The 16777-nt window shown below is 46.6% G+C and overlaps 1 protein-coding gene across 1 annotated transcript in view; it reads right to left on the bottom strand.

Moving 5' to 3' along the window:
- NOTCH2 (notch receptor 2) overlaps positions 1–16777 on the bottom strand; it is a 152021-nt gene that overhangs the window by 5671 nt on the left and 129573 nt on the right. The window contains exons 22-29 of the mRNA XM_039486397.1: positions 14738–14983; positions 13641–13753; positions 12172–12701; positions 10980–11327; positions 10566–10708; positions 7400–7610; positions 2529–2625; positions 1926–2094 (exon numbers count right to left, since the gene is read on the bottom strand). Coding sequence (XP_039342331.1) covers positions 1926–2094; positions 2529–2625; positions 7400–7610; positions 10566–10708; positions 10980–11327; positions 12172–12701; positions 13641–13753; positions 14738–14983 — 1857 coding nt within the window. The remainder of the gene's footprint in view (positions 1–1925; positions 2095–2528; positions 2626–7399; positions 7611–10565; positions 10709–10979; positions 11328–12171; positions 12702–13640; positions 13754–14737; positions 14984–16777) is intronic.

The following is a 16777-nucleotide window of genomic DNA, read 5'->3' as shown; positions in this document are numbered from 1 at the left end:
GATTGTGCCTGTTCCCAGTGCCATATATCCTCTCCCTTTGTGCACTTGCACTGGGCCAGTGACAATCCCTTCCTTCCACGTCAGCGCATGCAGCTCCATTTTACCTGTTCGCACTGTGTTACACTGTTCACATTTGGAAGGCTTTCTTCCCAACCATTGGGCTAGGAACTTAGTTCAAATGAAAGCTTAGAGCCTGCAGAAGCTGATTGTTTAGGCCCCATACTTATCAAGAAAACTTTCCTGCTCATAACTATTTCCCACTTAGTAGCTATCACAGGGGTCAGAAAGCAAATATGATGATGTTACAACAGCAATAAAAGAAGGGGGATCCAATAATCATTAAAATCGATGGAAAGACTCCCACACATTTGGATGAGAACTGGACCAGGCCCAGAGTAAGAACATCCCAGAACATGCCTCAGATATTACAGTATATGAATGAAAATCATCTTTACTGCTGTACTAGCCAGGATAAAAGTCACAGCCAATTCTCTTGCTCCCAGGAATCACTTCTGCATAGAACAAATCACACAGGGTCATGCAAGCTGATGAGAGAGCTTCAACTAACCACTTCAAAGGCCAGCAGAACACTCTCAATGCATCTAGTCAACTGGGAAATACTAGAGCATAAGGGGAAAGTTTCTTCCTAAACTTAGGTGATCGCTTGATGCTCTAGTTAGGAGACTGCCAGTAACAGAAAAGATGAAAGTCACAAGGGCTGAGTTATGGTGACCAAAACTGATCTTGGTACTCAAGGTGAGGACGTATCAGAGAACATAAGACCACTATAGTATCTGCTGTAATATTATTCCTCTGTCCCTAGGAGACAGCAGAATGTCATATACACACAGCTGACCAAGGCTGCTTGTTAAGTACACGTCTTCTTGTTTGTGCAGATTAATGGTATAAACTCATTTTCTAATGTCAGAAGGAAATCCTCCCTCGCCCCCCGCCACTTCTATGCAGACTACACGCTCTTGTGGAGTATAACCCTGCTCAATTGCCTCTCTGCAACTGCTGGCACAGATCAGTGCAGTAACACCGCTACCAGATTAGATGAGCTCTTGGGAATAGGCGCAGGAATTGGGGGGGGGGGGCTTGCTGCAGCATCCCCAGGTGTTACCGTAGGGCCAGTGGCCACCCACCCAGGCCTCCACTCCCAGCCCCGGGGCTTGGGTCCCGGCTGCTAGCCCCGCTTCCCAGCCGCTGTCCCTGTGCCTGAGGCCCCACTCCTAGGGCTCTGCTCTTGGGGTGCTGGCCCCGCTCCCTGGCTCCGTGCACCTGGCTCCCCATTCCCGGGGCTCTGCTCCTGGGGTCCCGGCTGCTGGCTCCACGGCTGGGGCTCTGCTACTGGCCCTGTGCCCGCCCTCAGCTGTACCCCTTGTCCAGGTTCTCCACTCCTGGAGACACAGCACTCCTCCTGGCCCCAGCTGGGGGTGGGTGCGGACAGGGGCAAGAGGGCTGGCTTTCAGCACCCCCACTATTAAAAGGGTTCCACTGCCATTGCTCTTGGTTATTTCCAGTACAGCAAATCATCCTTCATCTCTGCTGTGATGGTACCTTGACCACCACCTCTGGGAGTTTTATTGCCTTAACGGACTTCCTAGACTGTCTGTATTTATTGTTTGTTGTCCTACCATTTTCTGATACTGTGAATTCCCTTCCTGTATTTCACGCTATCCTCCAAGCAGTGCAGACCACGAGTCTGTCTCTCCAGAGTCTTTTTTCTAGACTGCATGGTAGGTCTCTCTCTCTCTCTCGCCTAAGCTCTTGGTCAAACATTGTGTAATTTTGCTGGTGTCTCTGCATGTTCTGCATATTTACTCTGCATCAGGACTACAAGTTCTCACTGTTTTAGGTGCAATTGTTCTAATGTTGGGAGTTGTATAGAGTGCTACAGTTTACCTCAGACACAGTGTACTGACCTGGCCCTCTGACATTGACATCCAGCCCATCCACTTCCTGATCCTCCTGCGGTGGTGTAAGGGCTAGAGATGGGGTCCCACAGATGTCAGCTGCCTCTAGGTGTTGCTGTGTCCACTGGCGCTGATCTACCTGCTCCTCTCCGTCTGACAGCAAAGCTTGGTCTTCAGGCTGCACAGGGAAAATAAAAGTTCACTTCAAAAACAAGTCAAATAGCAGCAGACACTTTCAAAACTGGTTTTTAAAACAAGTGTCTCCATTTACTCAGCGTGGCATTCTTGAAGTTGAACTTCCCACTGTGCAAGAACTGACCTGGATTTACAAAGAGGTTAGCATTGGCAAAGCTTCTCTTTCCTCCTTTACAGTCTGGAGGTCTGTATGGGGAGGGGCTCTGGCATGAAGTGACTTTGTTCCTGTTCTGCACTGGAGCGGTTGCCCTGAATTTAATATTTGCGATTTGGACAGTCTTAACTTTTAGAAGGTTTTTAGACGTTCAGGATTAGGGGGTATTTTGGGGAGTTACAGAAGTACCAAACCTTATCCCAGGTAGAACAAGAAGAGTCTTAGTGGTTTGAAGGCAGTGTTCAATGCCTAGCACCTCTTACCTTTGCTCTCTTAGGCAGAGGTCCTCCACTGCTGGTCCAGTGTTCACTGAGACTGCAGTCAGTCAAATTACCCTCTGTAGCTTGAACTGACAGATTCCTAAATAATGGAAGAACACATGTCACATTGCAGACTGACAAAGTGAGAGCGAAATCACTAACACTCTAAGTTTAACTTGTTGTGTATATGTGTGATGGGGCGTCTGCCCCACACTGGCTGGTAAGTGTTTAACGGAGCCCTAGGGAGGTTGCGCGGAAAGCAGCCAATAGGAGAGGGACTGCGCGGAAAGCAGCCAATCAGGACTGGGCAGGCCCATATAAGAAGAGCTGCAGGGCAGAGAAGATTCAGTTGCCCCCTGGAGCTCAAGGAGGGAGGACTGGCTGCCTTGCAAGAGGAAAAAAAGCTAGCATCTTGGACAGAGCAGTGCTGGGCAGGATAAGGGGAGTGAGAGCAAGCTCCCAGCTGACTGCTGGCATGCTGAGGCCCAGAGATAAGGGCGGAGATAGGGCTGGGGCTGTGGGGAAGTGGCCCAGGGAAGTAGACTGAGAGGTTGGAGGGGACGCAGCATGTGGCTGCCATCTACAGGGCCCCTGGGTCGGGACTTGGAGTAGTGGGTCCCGTCCCCCCCCCCCACACTCGCCATTGAGGAAGTGACTGGACAGTCAAACTGCGGTACTGTCCCCCAGAAGGGGGAGCACAGTGTGTGGCACAACCGGAGGGCTGTGTCCTGAAGAGGACGCTGTGGTCCTTGGAGCAACATGGGTCCAGGAGCAGAAGTGACAGTGGGTGAGGTATCACCGGAAGAGGGTGCACTGGCTAGCAGTGCTGATCCCTGGGACAGCCAGCAGGAGGTGCCAGACTGGTGAGTCACACCCTGTCACACATGGTGGAGAATGTGGGCACACAGTCACCCCTGATATAAGGGAAGGATAGAGACTGCAAGGACAATTGCCTGTCACAGAGATTGCAGAGACTATCTGAGAGACAGTGGAAACACAGTATGTGGAAGCATGTTTTGCTGAGGGCTTATATACCCTCCCAGACTGGACTTCAAAGTCAGTGCCCCTGAGAAAAGGGGCCGACAAGCAGCCAAGGCAGCTTCAGGTCCTGCTGCTCCAGGTATTGGAAACCCAAGAGAGACAATGGGAGGCACAAGAGTACCTAGAGGCCTATATGACCTGACTAGCAGAGCAGCAGCTGAACCTATTCAAGTTGCTGCGAAAGGCAGTCCACAGAAATTGCAGAGAGCAAGAGGGAACGAGAGGCACCTGGAACAGGAGCCTGGGAGGATGCTATGCCTGTGGGCAACAAGGACATTGGAAGGCACAGTGCCCCTACAGGGATAGGTGACAGGAACCTCACCCAGAGAACAGGAGGAAGGTAGAGCCCAGGAGAACATAAGAACGGCTGTACTGGGTCAGACCAAAGGTCCATCTAGCCCAGTACTGACAGTGGCCAATGCCACGTGCCCCAGAGGGAGTGAACCTAACAGGCAATGATCAAGTGATCTCTCTCCTGCCATCCATCTCCACCCTCTGACAAACAGAGGCTAGAGAGCCCCACCTGTGGGGAGAACAGGGAAGGGATGGGCATGTTGGGCCTGTGAGCAACAGGAGCACCTGCGAAGGGAGTGTCCGGACCTCAGCTCTGGGGTCAAGACTGGCCCCTGGGAAGTGGCTAAGCAAGGGAAGGAACATGGGAAGCCCATGGCCAAAAGGAGGCAAAGGGCTTCTTGTTGATGCCATGAGGAGGGCTATGTAAGAAGATATTACCCCCTTAGGAGAAGGCCGATTGAAAAGGGGTACCTGGGAGCCAGACTTCAGAGACTACCCAGATGGATGTGGCAGTGATGACCATGGACGTGGTGGGGAGCCAGCTCCCACAGCCAGCAGGTAGTAGGGAGAATAACATGACTGGGACAGAGGGAGCCTGACCTGCTAAGGGGGAAATACTGTCCTAGATAAACTTTAAATACTCTTAACGTCTGATTTAATCACCCTTGCAAAGGTGGCATCCATAGCCTTGCATAACGAACTTCCATTGAACCTGAGACTTAAAGGCTTTTAGCCATCTAGCCTGGGATGAGATCTCAGAAACTGTCCTTCAGCAAGCAGGCTGGAGACCTGGTGGAATCCAGAGTGGCCCTTATGAAGGGTAGGGCGTAAAACGGGATGAAAGAAGATTTAACTTCAGATCTGAAGGTGGTGCAGGTCTCCTGCAGCAGTGTGAATTACCCTGCTGTCCGACTGAGCTCTTATGAGCCATTTACCCAGATATGGACACTCCTCCAACAGATGAATCGCAATCACTTCCACACACCATGTCAATGCCCAGTGTGCAGGGAAGGACCTTGCACTGGTCATTTCTTGCCCACCAAGAACCTGACATGGTTCTTCCATATTGGGAGGCAAAAGCAAGCACTTTTAAGGCGGAGGGCCTAAAACTCACATGGAGCTTGTAAGCAAGGTTTACGGTGCACAGAGAAGCCATGCAGAATGAGACTTTCCTCAGTTATTCATTCCATTTGGAGAAGGCCAGAATAGGGGCTAGGCTATGATTTTTTTTGTTGATGAGAAAATCCCAGGAATAAAATCCTGTCCCTCTGTAAAGCTCTGGCATCAGTTCTGCGGCTCCTATTTCCATCAGAGCCATGTCTGCCTCTTGCAAAAATTCCCCATATGAGGGAGCCCTAGAAAAGGAAGGAGGGTTGGATATTGGCCTGGCTTCACACTGCATGAGTACTCCAGTGTGATAAACTCCAAAACCCAAACAAATGGCACCCTGTTCGTCAGCTAGGACAAATGGTCTCCAAAGCTGGGGTAGAAGAGAAAGGAAAAGGATCTGAGTACTGCAGTACTGGCTCTGGGTCCATCAGTGCACCCTCAAGTTTGTTGCCAAAGTGCACCCCAACAGCAGCCGGGGAAGGTCTTTGTATTCTTCAAGGAGTGTCCTCTGACGGTAGCTAACTCCCTATAGGATTACTGTGACTGGCCTCAAAGTATCAAAACAAACATTGCCTGAAACAGGCTAAATGAAGCCCAGAGTCCTGGCAATGGACTTTGTAGCTTTCAGTTTTTACAAGACTTCAACCTTCTTGGAAGTGAAGAGGTCTGCGCCTTCAAAGGCAAGTTCATAACCCTTGCCTGACCACAAAGACCAGAATTCAGGAACATTTCAAGTGGGCTGTAGCCAGAGATCTGGCAGCAACATCAGATATCATGCAGTCCTGAGGGAATGTTTGGACATCTCCTGGCTTTTAGCCCTGAAAATGCCTGTGTCTTGGCCTCAGATGCACTGGGCTTTAGAGGTAGCTTTTGACCAGAGCCAAGTGTTTTACCTGGCCTGATAACTGACAGCACAAAGTTTTGGACACTGAGGGATAAGCCTTTCTTTCAAACATGTCCAATGGCTACATTTCTCTGTCCCTGGGGTCAAAGAACTTCCCACCATTAGTGTTCCCTCTTGCCTGGGAAACCACAAGCAAGCAGGTTTGGAATGCTGGCAAACACTCATAGCCCTCCATAAGGAATCAGCTTTCCCCAGCACAAGTAGCAGAGGCAGGAACAATCTCTGTAGCCAGCACCAATGAGTGAGGAGCCTTCTCCCACCTAGCACACCTGCCAATGCAAGGCAGCCACTGCTCCCGTACTCAAGAGATTGGCCTGCAGAGATGGCTAGGCATGCCAGGGAAGCGACCGAAGGGACGGTGCAGTTAGCACGCTGCCCTGTGAACTGAAGGATTGTGAAGTGAACTGTTTGGCAATCTTAACTGAAATGTGCTATGTGGCTACTACAGTAGAGTGGACACAAGAGAGCCTAGTGACAGCTGCCTTGGTAACCACCGCTCTGAACTTCCTTAGCTTTTACTTGTAAATTCTCAACCCCAACATGGTATTGAGATAATTTCTGGCACTGAAGTCCTTGCTTTCTGAAAAGGTGCAGCTTCAGTAAATGGGCACATGTAATGTGTTCACGCAGGAGCATGAGGCGGGCACTCCAAATATCCAGCAGACATATGCTCATTTGCACGTTTCTGAATTTGGAGCTTTTTACATGGCTCCACATTGAAATAAATGTGTAAATGCAGCAAAGTCCCCTGTCTGGGTTATCTGCCAGGACTGAACCCAGACCTCTGGCTCTAAAAGCACTTGCCTGTACTGCATTAGCTATAGGACTGGTCCATTAGCTTGGAGACAGTAAACCTTTCTGGCCACTAGAGGGGGACCAAAGCCACACTCCTGGTATGTATCAGTAAGTTAGAGAGACGTTTTCAGCCTCTTTAATCCTTCATTAAAACACACACACTGGACCATTTATTGACTTTTGACTTCTATAGAGTTTCATCATGGATGAATATGGCCCATTATCTGCACTTATTTCAACAAGCCAGTGATAGCAGGGAACATCCAGAGCTCTGCACTTGGTTAATTCAGTGGAAAGTCAAGTAAAGTGAATGAAGAACATGTGATGTTCAGACATTTTGTTATTTCTGCACAATTACACTTCATGATTTAAAATTCACAGAGTCAGACACCAACCCTGTTAGGTAACATCTAGTCCATCCCCTAGAGGGTAGTGCAAGACTGTTACCTACAATGGGTTTTCTGGTGCTTTATGCAATCTTGTTTTAAATTTATCCATGGGCTGGGGCTTCCATCTGCAATATTAAATGAGTTATCAAATGAACGACCATCTCAATTGAACATATGAACAGAGACAAAGCATGAGAAATTTTAGCCTGATGTGTAAATTTACCCCACCCCCCAAAGTTTTAAGTACCTTTAATTAGGGATTTATGCATTACATGGTGGTTTGGTTGGCTCCCAAAAACCTAGCATGCATAAAGGCGTTCAATGACCCAATACAGACTTACTTCAGTCCAACTGCATCTTCCCCAACTGGCTCTCTGCGCTTGTGGTTACTAGGGTCCCGGCGTAGAACAAAGCCCTCCGGAAGCCAGAGGGAGCCATGTTTGCGCTTTCTTTTTACCACAAGTACACCCAACAACAGGATGAAAAGGATGATCACAGCTGCCACAGCAAGTAGGTAAAGCAACTGGGTCTTCTTTGGTGACCAAGGTTCACCTAAAAATCCCAATTAAAATACAGCAAAGTAAGTGCTTTTTTGGACAGCAGCCTTCAGTCCTCCTTCGCTCCTTCTGTACATAAGAACACAAGAACGACCGTACCAGATCAGACCAAAGGTCCATCTAGCCCAGTATCCTGTCTACCGACAGTGGCCAATGCCAGGTGCCCCAGAGGGAGTGAACCTAACAGGCAATGATCAAGTGATCTCTCTCCTGCCATCCATCTCCATCCTCTGACAAACAGAGGCTAGGGACACCATTCCTTACCCATCCTGGCTATTAGTCATTTATGGACTTAACCACCATGAATTTATCCAGTTCCCTTTTAAACACTGTTATAGTCCTAGCCTTCACAACCTCCTCAGGTAAGGAGTTCCACAAGTTGACTGTGTGCTGCGTGAAGAAGAACTTCCATTTATTTGTTTTAAACCTGCTGCCTATTAATTTCATTTGGTGACCCCTAGTTCTTGTATTATGGGAATAAGTAAATAACTTTTCCTTATCCACTTTCTCAACATCACTCATGATTTTATATACCTCTATCATATCCCCCCCAGTCTCCTCTTTTCCAAGCTGAAGAGTCCTAGCCTCTTTAATCTTTCCTCATATGGGACCCTCTCCAAACCCCTAATAATTTTAGTTGCCCTTTTCTGAACCTTTTCTACTGCCAGTATATCTTTTTTGAGATGAGGAGACCACATCTGTACGCAGTATTCGAGATGTAGGCGTACCATTGATTTATATAAGGGCAATAATATATTCTCTGTCTTATTCTCTATCCTCTTTTTAATGATTCCTAACATCATGTTTGCTTTTTAGACCACCTCTGCACACTGCGTGGACATCTTCAGAGAACTATCCACGATGACTCCAAGATCTTTTTCCTGACTCGTAGCTAAATTAGCCCCCATCATATTGTATGTATAGTTGGGGTTATTTTTTCCAATGTGCATTACTTTACATTTATCCACATTAAATTTCATTTGCCATTTTGTTGCCCAATCACTTAGTTTTGTGAGATCTTTTTGAAGTTCTTCACAGTCTGCTTTGGTCTTAACTATCTTGAGCAGTTTAGTATCATCTGCAAACTTTGCCACCTCACTGTTTACCCCTTTCTCCAGATCATTTATGAATAAATTGAATAGGATTGGTCCTCAGACTGACCCTTGGGGAACACCACTAGTTACCCCTCTCCATTCTGAGAATTTACCATTAATTCCTACCCTTTGTTCCCTGTCTTTTAACCAGTTCTCAATCCATGAAAGGACCTTCCCTTTTATCCCATGACAGCTTAATTTACGTAAGAGCCTTTGGTGAGGGACCTTGTCGAAGGCTTTCTGGAAATCTAAGTACACTACGTCCACTGGATCCACCTTGTCCACATGTTTGTTAACCCCTTCAAAGAACTCTAATAGATTAGTAAGACACGATTTCCCTTTACAGGAACCATGTTGACTATTGCTCAACAGTTTATGTTTTTCTATGTGTCTGACAATTTTATTCTTAACTATTGTTTCAACTAATTTGCCTGGTACCGACGTTAGACTTACCGGTCTGTAATTGCCGGGATCACCTTTAGAGCCCTTTTTAAATATTGGCATTACATTAGCTAACTTCCAGTCACTGGGTACAGAAGCCAATTTAAAGGACAGGTTACAAACCTTAGTTAATAGTTCTGCAACTTCACATCTGAGTTCTTTCAGAACTCTTGGGTGAATGCCATCTGGTCCCGGTGACTTGTTAATGTTGAGTTTATCAATTAATTCCAAAACCTCCTCTAGTGACAATTCAATCTGCGACAGTTCCTCAGATTTGTCACCTACAAAAACTGCTCAGGTTTGGGAATCTCCCTAACATCCTCAGCCGTGAAGACTGAAGCAAAGAATCCATTTAGTTTCTCCACAATGACTTTATCGTCTTTAAGCGCTCCTTCTGTATGTCGATCATCAAGGGGTCCCATTGGTTGTTTAACATAGGGTTTCCTTCTTCATGAAGACCGTGATTTTTCTCTACTTCATAGTGGGTTTAGAACAAAGGACACCAAGGCCTTAGGAAGTTCAGACTCTGGCTATGCACAGTAGGTTCTGACAAGCCAGTATAACTGTACAATGAACACAGCACTTTCCTTCTATTGTCTAGCCTTTGTTACATGTTTTTCAGAGTGTGCGTTTTAAAAGGTTTCAGGGTTGCAGAAAGCAAATTTTGAAGACGTGCATAGCTTGTTCATACAACATCATGTGTAAATGTAACATTTGTGGAGATCCTGAACAAGCTGCACACAGCTTCATGAACAAGATCTTCAATGGTGCACTCAATTGCTTTGACGAAGATCCTGTTCTTTTAGAAAAGATCCTGTTCTTTGCTCAGCTGGCTCAAGATATCCATTCCCAAATTCACAACACTACTAGGTATAAAGAAGTGGTTTCTGGTCAAGTGCTGAATCTTGTAACCAGGGCTCAGGTTCTGGTGTCATCTAAGAAAATTTTGTATTGAAGAAGAGGATATTTCTGGCAGGCTGAATTTTTATTAAAGGTGCCTATTTAAATCTGCTCAGGGGGTTTGGAATGTTTGAATGAGTTCTAGCAGACAGATGTGATGGTCAAAGGTGTGTGATAAATCTCTTACATGGCTCTGCAATTTATCACCTCCACATATGTATTTTACAATCGTTTTACACTCCACACTATAAAAGGTAAAAAAAATTAATTACACAAAGTGTACCACATATGCACACAATGGCCACACATACCTGTAATACTGTAGGGGGTCAGTAAATTAGCCTGCAATAAAAGTTTTTTGCAGGATTAAAGAAGCTGCGTTTGAACAGCAAGGTGCAGGCAGGTGTTGAAGTGCTGATCAACAACTAAAACATCTTATTTCATACATTAAATCGAGCATTTATGTATGTCATGCTCCAGACATATCCCCCCATCTCTCTTCCAACGTTACTTACTTTGGACAGACACAAAGGGGTAGGGCAGCATGTCCCGCATGGCCTGAGCTGCTAAGAGAGCTGCAGCAGCTTCTGTGCTTTTAAAGCACTGGTCTGAATCTTCACTACATTGGCGGTTGTCAATTTCCAGGAACACCTTCGTGCTGCAGGAACAGAATTAAAGTTCAGAGGAGTAAGCAAAGGAAGAGAGAATTAGTCCTTCTAAATGGTGCATCCCTAAATTAAAATTTAGTCTCCCAGGTTAATTCTTCCAACCTAGCATTGTATTTAGCAATCTCCATAGTTTTATACTCCTCCCGTGGCAGAACAGAGACGTATTTTAGGCCACAAATACTGCATACATTTGAACCCACCTCACACCCACAGTACCTAACAATACAGTCTCACTAGTGATGCACAAAGGAATTCACTCACCCAATGACCTCCTGTTCAAGTTCTCTGGGCTTGCGATTGCCTGAGAGTGATCGCCGACTCCGTGATGCCGGCGTCTCCCCGTAGTATGGGAACACCATGGGGTTTCCCTGTGAGTCCAGTTTTATTCTCAGGTTGGTATGAAGAAGGGATCCTAAAGTCCGCAGGAAACTGCGGGCATCACTGAGCAGCTCCTCGGGGGGCATCAGCACCACAATAATAAGGGTCCCTTCTGCCAGTTTCTCAGCTTTGTCACCAGCACAGTCCAGGCCATCCCAGCCACACTCCTCACTGTTACAGCCCTGGTCACAGCGCCCGTCCGCATAATGATCTGCACAGTACTTATCATACCTATGAGAGGGGCACGGGGTTACAAACAGCAGCACACCGGTGCTTCATTGTACCTCTAGTCTGGGGCCCGCAGAACAGGATACAAACCTTTCCCGGCTAGCTAAACAGCTCCAGTCTGGGTTCAGGTTGAGGAGGAGACTGGAGGGGCTGCAGCGTATCAGGTGAGATATTTCACCTCTAGTGTACTGCTTGCAAGCTGGCCCCAACTCTGGGTCTGAGTGGGTGGAGGAGACCTAATACCTGCAGGTCATCTGGTTTCGTTAAGGAGAGAGAATTGCTCAGTCCAGTAAATGGCCCTGCACCCAGCACTGGGATCAAGCAACCAGTTACCATGGCGAAGCTGCAGCACCTGCTGCCTGCTAGTGATTAGAAAGGAGCACCCCAGGAATTCAGCTGTAGGTCTCACTCCTGTGCTACGTTTGTGTGGGGTGGGATCCAGAACACGAAAAGACACCAAGAAGTTCTTTTTCCCCAGGGCCTCAAGAAACACTCTACTCTGGTTGGAGGGGTTTGCTCTAGTTGGAGTTTCTTTGGGAAGTAGGAGAGGTGCAGACTGGGCAATATGTTCAGTAAGCAGCTTAGCATGTGGTGTCACTGAGCAGACTATGTAACTTTGACCGTAAGCACACATCTTCCAAAAGTTATTTCCAAAGAAAGCCGAAAACCAGATGAGAGAGGGAAAGTTCCTTGATGTGGGGGTCCTAGCGAGAGTGCAGAGAGCACGCGCCCTTCACAGGGCTGTGGGGGGGAGAGGCAGCACAGGCCAAGCATTCAAGCTGTTAGAAGCACTAGCAAGAGCCTTGTGTTAGTTACAGAGATCCCAGCAGTCAGGAGCAGGCCTTACTTGCATAGCTTGCTATTTTGCTGGCACTCGAAGTTGTCGAAGAGGCACTCGGGTGTGTTACAGAGCTCGTCGCACTCGCCATTGAAGTGCTGCCAGCAGTGCAGCGAGGAAGAGCAGTTGGCCCAGGGATCCTCTCCTGTCAGGGAACAGTCACCTCCATCCCACTGGCAGGCGTGCATGTTACAGTCCCTGTCACAGTAGCCATTTTTTGCTCTTTCTGCACAGTGTTGGCCCGGACAGCCCAGCGGCTGTTGGCTGGGGCGCACCGAGTGTTCACACTGGCTCCCTTCCGATTGATCAGGACACTGGCAGTAGTAGTAAGGTGGCTGAGTCCTGGGATGGCAGCTTCCACCATTCTGGCACGGTGCACTGGCACAGCCTGTACCAGTCTGGCACGCCGTGCCAGCTGAGAGCTTTGGGCAGTAACATTGGGGCCCAGAGGATGTCTGGATGCACTGCTCCCCTTTCTTGCATTTCACTTGCCCACAGACACTGTGGCTGCCAAACTCACATTTAAACCCAGAATAACCCTATGAGAAAAGTGGGGAGATCAGACCAATTAATGTTCCTAGGGCTGGAGAAGAGATATTGGTTACGTCATGCACAAGGGTGCACAAATATCAGTTTATCTATTTCACACACCCAACCCCCTCATCAACTCCTGTATCCCTACCCCAGGAACTTGTGGGGCTTTCCTAGATCTAACCGCAGACACACTGGTTCCTGGAACCTACAGGACTTTGAGCAGAAAGCCCACCAAGGAACTGATCCCTACACCAAGAAGCTTATCTATCTGGCCTTGCCTTACAAGTCCATAGTGCACCTTTGAAGTGTGTGTGCTATAGTTAAGGTTGCAAGACAATCTCCATCATAATCTCATTTTCTCACAAGGTGATAATTGTCAAGAATTTTCACACCTTTGGGGATGACATTTCCCAGAATTGACCACTGCATGAAGTTGTGTGTGCACCTGGCTTTCACAAGCTGGAACACATTTTCTTTTGTTTTTTATTCATGAAAAGGGCTCAGTGGAGTTCTGTGCAAACAAGTACTCAACAGAGTAGCAAAACACCTAACACTAAATATCTAAAACTATCTTTAGGACAGAGAAGCTTTCTCAGAAAGCTACTGCTAGGGTTGGGAATGGCAAATCTCAGCTTACCACCTGTGGCATTCAGAAGGAACTGACTGGTGGATGGGGCTGTACTCCTATGCTCAGCTGGGAGGCACATGGATGCCAGTGCAGTTCCAATGGACACAGCTTCCCACAAAGTTCAGAGGGTGCACACTTCCTCTACAGCAGGGATCAGTGCTGGCGATACTCAAAGAATAAGCAGTTTGATGGAGGCTTTGAGGATCTTTGCACTGCTCATGAGCGGTCACTAACTGGCGGGGCTTACTGTACAATAAAGCCAGAAAACATGGGGATGTCTGGGCTAAAACATGCCATGTAAGGGCATGACACTTACTGGAGGACACTGGCAGATGAATCCAACAGGCACATGACTGGCAACAACACAAGTACCGCCATTCTGACAAGGCTGCTGGGGACACACATCTGTTAGGGTCTCACAGTGACGACCTGAGAAACAGACACACAAGGAAAGGAGAGCACACAAAGTTAAAATCAAATGGTTGCTCAATGCTCCCTTTATTTTTCAATAAGAGACACTGACAATAGATCCTCCACCAGTCTGTAAGCCTCATTCACTCTGTAACTCCAGGTGTCCCTGAACCCTGGCAACTGGGGTGGAGCTGCAGAACGCCCTCTGGATGGTACCTAGCAGTACAACATAGCTCATGTTCCACATTCAATTCTGATCATATCACCAAAATGGTATCAAAGAATCGGCAGCAGTTAAGAAAAGGGCAAAAAATTTGATTATGGATTTGGAAGGAGTGATTTATGGAGAAAGTTAAACATGTATGGCTTGCTTAAGTGTGCAGGGAAGTAGAAATGAGAGTTGTGCACCCTTCAGATAATTGTAAACATTAAGGAAGAAAAGGATTTAGGGTAATGAATTGGGAAAAACTAGGAATATGAGATTAGGACAGATGAGATTAATATCAGGAAAGAACTTTCTGGCAGTGAAGTGTATCAGGCTGTAGAATTCTCTCTAGCAGTATTTATGGAAGTCCCATTGCTCGAAGATCTTAAAACCAGACTGGTTAAAACAACAGAAGTCTGTGGGGGGAACAATCATGGATTGTCACAGAAATGGACTGGATAACCTAACGACTCCTGGGCCACGTCTACACTACCCGCCAGATTGGCGGGTAGTAATCGATCCCTGAATCGACACCCGTACTCCACCTCAGCAGGAAGAGTAAGCGGAGTTGACGGGGGAGCCGCGGCAGTCGACTTGCCGCCGTGAGGACGGCCAGGTAAGTCAAACTAAGATACTTCGACTTCAGCTACACGAATAGCGTAGCTGAAGTTGCGTATCTTAGATCAATCCCCCCATCCACCCCCAGTGTAGACCAGCCCCTAGAGAAGGGCAGGACAATAAGGATAATGTTTTGATCAAGTCAATGGGAAACTGGGATAGCATTTCCAGGTACTCACCGGTGAAGGCACTGCGACAGATGCATGTATAATCATTGACCAGCTGAATGCAGTCTAGGCTACCATGAGGGCTACAAGGGTTGGAAAGGCACTCATTAATATCCCCCTCACAGCGCTCGCCTGCAAAGCCTGGGAGACAGTGGCAGCTGTAGCCCCCAATTTGGTCAATGCACTGTCCTCCATTAAAGCAACGGGGTCCTCCCAGATCTGAAGCACAGTCATCAATGTTCTCCTCACAAAGACGGCCTGTTAACACAAGTGAGAGAAACCAGAGCCTCAGGCATCGCAGCCTCATTTCTTATAGTTCATCAAGTTACCAAAGCTGACCTTCCATTTAATCCAGGCTCACCCGGGTTAGGATCCCTGCCCAATTCATTTATTTCAGCCTCAGATCACCCCCAATGAACATGTGGGTTAGATTTAGCCTGGTCTCAGCGGTACTTCATTTGAGCATTTCCAGGTGTGTATATATAGATATATATATTTTAGAAAATTTGATTTAGTCCTACGGTTGAGGAGTTATCTATCAGAGCGATTGTTTGCTGAACACTGCAGACAGTTCTGCATTGTCACTTGAAAGGCTACAAAATGCAATTTTAATTTAGTTTGGTGATAACCCTGAAACCTAATGACAAGAGTTTGGCTCAACAAACTTCAAATAATCAGCAATGGAACAAGTTGACAGAAGTGTCTGTGGGTAGAATACAGGCTCACGACTGGCAGAGCACCACTGCTGGGCATCAAGGACAAGCTTTGGACATTGCTAGGGATGGTAGTTCTACAAGTTCCCTTCGGCAGCTTGTTCTGTTTAACCTATTCTTAGCTCAGATACTGTAGGGAAAGTGTCCTAAATCCACCACTGGTTCTGCCTCAGGTAATAAGATATAGGATCCAGCTGAAGAACCAACCCGTAACTGATCCAGTTGAACCATATTTTCCTCATGCTTTACACAGAATACTCCAATTTATGTAACTCACTAAAATACTTGCTGTTTTGTAACACCCTGATATTACTGATTCATTTGTCATCCACTATAACACCCAAAGGCCACCCAGCATCCCAGTTTTCATTTGGGAATTTGGCTATTCCTTCCTACATGGACCATTTTACTCATATACCTAGCATGCATGCCCCACTTTTATCCATTCAACTTGTTACCTGAGCAAAAAGCTGGTTTGACATGATGTATTAGTACCTGTTGCAAGAGGCATGAAAGGATGAGAGAACAAACAGTGGTTATGAAGGATGTCAAAGGCCCTAGATGAAAGAAACTGTGATAGGAACACTAACAAACAGAATCCACAATAATTCTTTCCTCCCTAGCACTTCAGCAATGTACTTAGTGCTGCATAACCCTCAGAGAGGAAGAAGTTAACAGGGCAAGAAATGTCTGCTCTCATTGGCTCTAAAATGCAAGCTTGTATTGAAAGCTATGTTTTGAAAAACAGGTGACAAAGAAGATGACAGAACGGAAGTAGTATGTTTGTTAAACCTTAACTCTACGGTCATACAATTCTGTTTAAGAATTTCCTTTAGGGAAGTTTAATATATGAAGACTTAAAAAAAGAGAGAATTCTACCATGTAATCTCTAATGGGTTCATTAGTAGCAAACTTACATGTTTTTTCCATTTAACTTTTGGGGATAGATTTAGTTACCGCAGCTGATTTGAGCCGCTTTGGAGTAGTGCGAAGTAGCTCCAGTGTATTGGTCAGATAACAAAAAGCAGATGCAAATCTGACTTATCAGAACAGCACAAAGAAGCCAGAGTGCGCTGCTGCACTGGGCCCTTAATTTGCCACTGAATTATTTGTTTAATGCTTCCAGAGAGGGTACTATGACATTTAAATTGAATGATTTCTAGGCAAACATACCAAAGTAAACTTCCAAGATATGAAATTGTGGCATTTATAGGTAAAGTAGAGCTTCAATTTTATAAATTCTGATTATCTACAAAAGTATGGAGACAGATTGTGCCACAGAAAAGGATAGGGGGGAGTGACAGAGGCTGTTTGGGTCGTCAGAAGAAAGGTGATAAGA

Source organism: Mauremys reevesii, linkage group 8 (genome assembly GCF_016161935.1).
Source record: "Mauremys reevesii isolate NIE-2019 linkage group 8, ASM1616193v1, whole genome shotgun sequence".
In the NCBI taxonomy this organism is placed as follows: Eukaryota; Metazoa; Chordata; order Testudines; family Geoemydidae; genus Mauremys; species Mauremys reevesii.
Note: the sequence above shows the minus strand (reverse complement) of the source record. Positions and strands in the feature narration are given on the sequence as shown.